This window comes from Olea europaea, chromosome 23 (assembly GCF_002742605.1).
Source record: "Olea europaea var. sylvestris chromosome 23, O_europaea_v1, whole genome shotgun sequence".
In the NCBI taxonomy this organism is placed as follows: Eukaryota; Viridiplantae; Streptophyta; class Magnoliopsida; order Lamiales; family Oleaceae; genus Olea; species Olea europaea.
In genome coordinates this window covers 4,439,498-4,447,044 of record NC_036259.1, presented here as the reverse complement: position 1 = coordinate 4,447,044, position 7,547 = coordinate 4,439,498, and the positions used below count along the sequence as shown (strand labels likewise).

At 38.9% G+C, this 7,547-nt stretch overlaps 1 protein-coding gene across 1 annotated transcript; it reads right to left on the bottom strand.

The window, feature by feature from the left end:
• Positions 1 to 4,794: 4,794 nt before the first annotated feature.
• Positions 4,795 to 5,313, bottom strand: LOC111371945. The gene has a single exon (XM_022994092.1). It carries the CDS (start codon positions 5,311 to 5,313, stop codon positions 4,795 to 4,797), a length of 519 nt encoding a protein of 172 aa, XP_022849860.1.
• Positions 5,314 to 7,547: the final 2,234 nt, after the last annotated feature.

The following is a 7,547-nucleotide window of genomic DNA, read 5'->3' as shown; positions in this document are numbered from 1 at the left end:
AAATTTCTAACGTACTGTATAACATACATACTGCCAGCGTGTGTGTATATATTTTAAAAAAAATAGATATATAGATTTAAGGAAATAAAAAGAAAATTACGTGCAATAAATGTTTAATTCCTTTTAACCGTAGAGTTTTTAAGGGAAAAAAAAAGTTATAGTTTTGTTCAGATATATGAATTTAAAGACGAAGTAAATTTAAAAATTTTAAATATGTAAAATGTGAAAGATCTTTGGCATTCGACGACCACTAATCGACCTCCTTCTGATGACTCTAAGGTATGTAAATGGGTAAGAAGATGCATTTATTTAAACTTTTGCATAACTTAAATGTTTTAAATTGTCTACTTTTAAATTTTGAGACATGACGTTTGTTGACTCATTAAATTTATGATGTATAGGTATACCATGTTAGGTTTAATATAGGTGTGTGACGAATGACTTAATATAAAAAAAAGTTAGTAAATGACACCACCTATTCACACAAATTTGATGCGTGACTTGTTGTAAGCGATGTAAGAGTTGACCAAACAGAATCAAACACGTCCATTACAAAATGCACCTCCACTCGTCCTTGGAGCTGTTTCCCTGGTTTGAACGATTTCGTAGGTACAAGCCTCCTACTTTCGACGGAAATTTCGACCTACTAGCTATCGAAGAATGGATAAGAAGCTTGAAATGCATATTTCGACACATTGCTTGTACAGATGCATAGAAGTACTTTGCGCTGAATTTATGTTGGTTGGAGCAGTCGGTCACTGGTGGGAATTTGTCTCACACACCAAGACTGAAGAGCACCAGAGTAACCTGACTTGGGAACAATTTAAGGAAGAAGTGATGGCAACGTAACCAAGCGACCGCATTATCGAAATTTTTTTTTTTAACTTAAATTTTTTTTTTATTTCCCCAAAAACACAAGTTTGGTTAAATTTCACAATCACGCATTAACATTTGAAAATTTGAAAATAAACGTTTGCCTCGAAATGCGTAAACATCACATCCAATCACCCAAAAACAACTCCAATCAACCCGAACGTGTGTGTGATGCTTAGGGACTCGTGTGGACAATGCTTGGACTTTTTTAACATGCATGAATGATCAATGACCTAATTTAAAAAAAAAATTTGAAAAATGAAATTGAAAAATTCCTACTATGATGCAAAAGTAAAACAAAGTAAATTAACTTAAAATGATACAGTGGGTTGCCTTCCACCCAACGCTAGGTTATAGTCGATAGCTCGACTTTTCTGCAGCTGCTTTTTCTGGTGTTCCGAGTTGAACGGTAGACTTTTGGTTGGAGAAGTCACCGTCCCAGTAGTGTTTCAGCCTTTGCCCATTAACAGTGAAGGTACCTTTAGTCTCATGGCTGACTTGTATAGCTCTGTATGGTAAGACTTTTGTGATAGTGTAAGGACCCGACCACCGTGACCATAGTTTTTCTAGGAATAGCTTGAGTCTCGAGTTATACAGTAGCACTTGCTGCCCTACTTCGAATACTCGTCTCTGAATGTGCATGTCATGCCACTTTTTGGTTCATTCCTTGTAGAGTTTTGAATTTTCGTAAGTTTCCATTCTAAATTCATCTAACTCATTCAGTTGTAGTAGACGCTTTTCACCGACGGCACTCAAGTCCATATTTAACTGTTTTATAGCCCAATATGCCCGGTGTTCCATTTCTAGTGGCAGATGGCATGCTTTCCCAAATATTAGGCCGTATGGAGACATGCCTATCGGTGTCTTGAATGCTGTCCTGTAAGCCCGCAATGCATCTTCTAGCTTTTTAGACCAGTCCTTTCTAGATGAGTTCACTGTGACTTCGAGTATTCTCTTCAACTACCGATTAGATACTTCAACTTGCCCGCTGGTTTGTGGATGATATGGAGTAATGACACGGTGTTTAAAGCCATATTTATTTAACATCTGCTCAAACTGGCGATTACAGAAGTGTTTGCCCCCGTCACTGATTATAGCTCGCAGTGTACCATATCGGGTGAAAATATATTTCTTCAAGAACCTAATTACTGCCTTTGAATCATTTGTTGGTAGTACAACTGCTTCCACCCATTTTGATACGTAATCCACTGCTACCAAGATATACTGATTTGAGAACGACGGGGGGAAGGGTCCCATGAAGTCAATTCCCCAAACGTCGAATATTTCCACCTCCAAAATATTATTCAGTGGCATTTCATTCCTCCTCGAGATGTTCCCAGTGCGTTGACATCGGTCACACCTTTTGACAAACTCAAAAGCGTCTCTAAACATTGTAGGCTAATAGAACCCTGATTATAGAATCTTTGCAGCTATTTTCGAAGCCCCAAAGTGTCCTGCATATGCAGATGAGTGGCGGTGCTCGAGAATCTCATGTACTTCTTCCTCAGGTATACATCTCCTTACTATCTGATCAGCCCCTCGCCTATAGAGGATTGGATCCTCCTAGAAATAATACTTTAATTCAACGAAGAACTTTTTCCTCTAATGACTTTAGTAGTCCGATGGTGGGATGGAACTGGCCAAGTAATTAACGATATCTGCGCACCAAGGTGCTTCATCCACTCTTAACATCTGCTCATCTAGGAAGATCTCATTTATATCCACTAAATCTTCCATCTCCCCAGGCTCTAATCGGGATAGGTGATCTGCTACTACATTCTCACTGCCCCTCTTGTCACGTATCTCGATATCAAATTCTTGCAGCAATAGCAACCAATGAATTAATCTCGGCTTTGCATCTTTCTTTGTGAGCAGATACTTCAATGCAGCATGATCAGTGTAGACGATGACTTTAGACCCGACAAGGTATGACCTGAATTTGTCGAATGCATATACCACAGTCAATAGCTCCTTCACAATGATGGCATAATTGATTTGCGCATCATTTAGAGTCCTACTTGCATAGTAGATCACATGAAAAATCTTGTTCCTCCGCTATCCTAATACTGCACCTACGGCGTGATCACTTGCATAACACATCAATTCAAAAGGCAGTTCCCAGTGTGGTGCCACAATTACTGGCGCTGTCGTAAGCTTCTCTTTTAAAGTTTTGAATGCTGTGAGGCATTCCTCATTAAACTCAAAGGTTACGTCTTTCATTAGCAGATTGTACAACGGTTTAGTGACCTTCGAGAAATCTTTTATAAATCTCCTGTAGAACCCTGCATGCCCTAAGAAACTACGAACTCCTTTAACTGATATCGGCGGTGGTAACTTCTCAATAACTTGAATTTTTGCCTTGTCCACCTCAATTACTTTTGCTGAGATTTGATGCCCAAGTACAATGCCTTCCTACACCATAAAGTGGCATTTCTCCCAATTTAAAACCAGTTTAGTCTCCTTGCATCTCTATAAGACCAAATTCAGGTGCTCTAGACATTCATCGAATGAAGATCCAAACACTGAGAAGTCGTCCATGAAAACTTCAATAAACCTTTCAATCATATCGGAGAATATTGCCATCATACATCTTTGAAATGTGGCTGGAGCATTGCAAAGACCAAAAGGCATCCTACGATAGGTAAAAGTACCATAGGGGCAAGTGAAAGTAGTCTTTTTCTGATCTTCTAGTGCGACAGGTATCTGATTATAGCCCGAGTATCCATCAAGGAAGCAGTAGTGTGAATGTCCAGCCAATTTCTCTAACATCTGATCAATGAATGGGAGGGAGAAACTATCCTTTCGTGTAGCTGCATTGAGTTTGCGATAGTCGATGCAAACTCTCCAACCCGTAACTGTTCTGGTGAGAATTAATTCATTCTTCTCATTTTTCACCACTATGATTCCCCCTTTTTTCGGTACCACTTGAACTAGACTGATCCATGCACTATCTGAAATTGGGTAGATAATTACTGCATCCAGTAATTTTAGTATCTCTGTCCTGACCACTTCTTTCATGTTCGGATTTAATCTTCTCTGGCCCTCTATACTTGGCTTGCAGTTTTCTTCCATTAGAATTTTATGCATACACAGAGAAGGGCTAATTCCTTTAATGTCAGCTATTGTCCACCCAATCACCGTCTTGTTCTCTCTAAGTACCCTGAGCAGTTTTTCTTCCTCCACCTCACTGACTGTGTTTGAAATAATTACTGGAAGTGTATCTGACTCCCCCAAATATGCATATCTGAGATGTGGCGGTAGTTGCTTGAGTTCTAAAACTAGCGGCTACTGGATGGAAGGCAGTAGCTTCGTATTTCCTGTCCCCAGTTCCTTGAAGTGCCGTTTTCGGGTGTATGGCGGGTTGGTCTCCAAAAATTGTGCACATGTTTCAACTTCAAGAAAACTTGACTGAACTGATTGGGATTGTGCAATGCATGCCTCATATGCATCAGATGGGCTGTGAAGTAGGAATGTTTCCTGTACTGCCTTGCCAATAATGTTAACTTGGTAACAACTGTCTAGTTCTGCTGGCAGTTTCATGGCCTTGAATACATTGAATGGTATCTGCTCCTCTCACAATCTTAAGATCAACTGCCCCCTTTGAACGTCAATTAACGCTCTTCCTAAGGCCAGGAATGGTCTGCCAAGTATCAATGGGACATCATTGTCTTCTTCCATGTCCAAGATAAGAAAATCTGCTGGGAATATGAACTTTTCGACCTTGATGAGCACGGCTTCAATTATCCCTCTAGGGTGTGTCAGTGACCTGTCTCTCAGCTGAAGTGTCACAGTAGTTACTTTAGCTTCTCCCAAGCCGAGTTTCCTAAAAATAGACAGAGGCATTAAATTAATACTTGCACCGAGGTCACATAATGCTTTATCGAAATATACTTCACCGATCGTGCAAGGAACAGTAAAACTTCATGGATCTTTCAGTTTTGGTGGGAACTTATTCTGGATTCTGGTACTACATTCCTCCGTAAGCATAACTGTCTCATGGTCCTCCAACTTGCCTTTATTTGATATAATATCTTTGAGAAACTTCGCGTAGCTAGGCATCTGAAACAGTGCATCAGCTAGTAGGATGTTAATATGGAAATTTTTGAAGACTTTTAGGAATTTTTTGTATTGTTGCTCCACTTTTTGCTTTTTCAAGCGCTGTGGAAAGGGAATCGGAGGCTCGTATGGGTTGACTGTGACCTTGGCCTTATCCTGTGATTTTTCTAAATTTTCCTTTGGAGTTGATTCCTTCACATCAGTCTCATTTTCAGCAGGGAAGGATGTCTCTACAGTCACACCTGGTCTCTTAACGTGGATTTTCGGTAATTGCACTACACTTCGAGTTGTAATAGCTTTAGCTTGCTCTTTGGGATTGATTTCTGTATTACTTGGCAAGTTACCTGGCGTTCTACCAGTCAATGCGATGGCTAGCTGCCCCATCTGAGTTTCCAAATTTTTTATGGCTGCATTTTGATTTTGAAGTGTAGCTTCAGCTTTCTCCATGAATTTTCCTATCATATCCTCCAATTGAAGTATCTTCTCTTATTGTTGAAATTGCCCCTGTGGCTTATTCTGGTTCTGGTTGCTCCAAGAGAAGTTGGGATGCTTCTTCCAACTGGGATTGAAAGTCTCCCCATATTGATTGTGTTGCTGGCGTTGTCCCCACTGTGCATAGTCCGCTTGCTCAATTCTTTGCATGAGTATTGGACATTCTGATGTTTTATGTTCGGCTCCACATTCCTCACAATTGCTCTTCTTAGCTTGAGCTGCTTGTGATATGCTTTCCACCTTGTGATACAGAGAGTCGATTTTTGCAGATATTGCTGAATAAGTGTCCACCTCGTAGACACCTGGAGTTTTCCTTGGAATCGCCCTCTCAGAAGACCACATGGCTGATGTGGTAGCCATTCTGTCAAATAATTCCAATGCCCCATCAACTATTCGTGTGGATATTGAGCCATCTAATGCTGAATCCAACATGCTCTTGTGGTATTGAAGTAATCCTGTGTAGAAGAATCGGATTTGGGTCTTTTTATCAAACCCATGCTGAGGGCACTCTGGAGCATGTTTTTGAATCTGTTCTAGGTTTCGTTAAATGATTCAATTTCTCCTTAACTGAATACTGATATGTCATGTCTCAGCTTCACTATCTTGGCTGGGGAGAAAAATTTTGTGCAGAATTTGTGTGCCAGCTCGTTCCATGTAGTGGTACTTACAACCGGGAGTGAATCCAACCATTCAAGTGCTCTGTCTCGTAACGTATGTGGAAAAAGCCTTAACCTAATAGCATCATCTGAAATCCCTTAGTATCTGAAATGTTGACACATATCCAAAAATCGAGATATGTATGTGTGTGGATTCTACTCGGCTTTGCCATAAAATTGGTGTCCATTTTGAAATAGTTGTATCACATAGGTCTTCAATTGAAAAGTGGGCTGCCCAAACGGTGGATACACAATGCTGGATTGACTTTGAATAACTTGAGGAGTCAAGAAATCCCCCAGAATCTCATTTCCTTTGTCCATTGCCTCTCCTTCATTAGCTTGAATAATAGGATTGTTTAATTCATTGGTCATTTGTACTTGTACTTCGCAGTGATCTCTTTGTCGTCAATGAAAGGTGCGTTCGATTTTAGGATCAGCTGGAATCAATTCTCCTCCAGGCAATCGTGACATGCAAATCTGAGAATTAAAACCAGTAAGAGCACTGAGATTCAAACAATTTAAATGACTAAAACACAAATGAAGGGTAATAAGCTAAAGTAAAAATAAAAACAAAACTATACTAGCAAAACAAAATTTGAAGTTTGAATTAGTGCCTCGAGAAATAAAATCAGACTAAACTCAATCCCCAGCAACGGCTCCAAAAACGTGTTCACGAAATTATTTCTTTCAATTTTAAACTACCGCAAGTGTACGGTTCGTTAACAAGTAATAAAATGGATTCAATGAGTCCGAATATCGTCCCACAAAGATTGATTAGTTCAAATTTTATCTAACGTAGCCTTAATCGAAACTGGATTGCCAAAGTGGATGTGAACCTAAGTAAAACCCTAATTGCGCAAATTTAATGAGTGAATTGAAATTAAGACTCAAAACAATATTTTAACACTCTAAAATAAAACTAAATGTTGAGAACGCACGTTATAATCAGTAGAAATTAAACACACTAGGATCACGATTTCCCATGCAATTATCGCTTTAAATCTTAGTTTCACAATATGACAACACACTTCAATTGTGACAAATCAATGTTCCTAAATCTATCCAATACTCTCTCTTGAGATGTATTAAACCTATTTCTATATACCACCGGCCTATATTTCTGTGACAAGTGCATATGTAAAAATGCATGCGGTTTTATAAACACTTAAAGATTCACGTAGGGTATAGCGGTATATTTGTATCCCCTATCGGACCCTATGATGATTTATATTATGTCAAATCGATTCCAATTCTCTCGAATACAAAAATAAATCACCCAAATTCACACAATTATGAGCCCTTAATTGCGAAAATATTAATTGCATATAAATCATTCAAAACAATAAAAATGTGTCTTAATGTCAAATTGTAAAACTAGGATATTAAAATTCAAATTACATGGTTTATCAATCTCCTAGCACATGAAAATTTAGCCTAGCATCGTTAAAATAACAAAATACATCAGGTTTT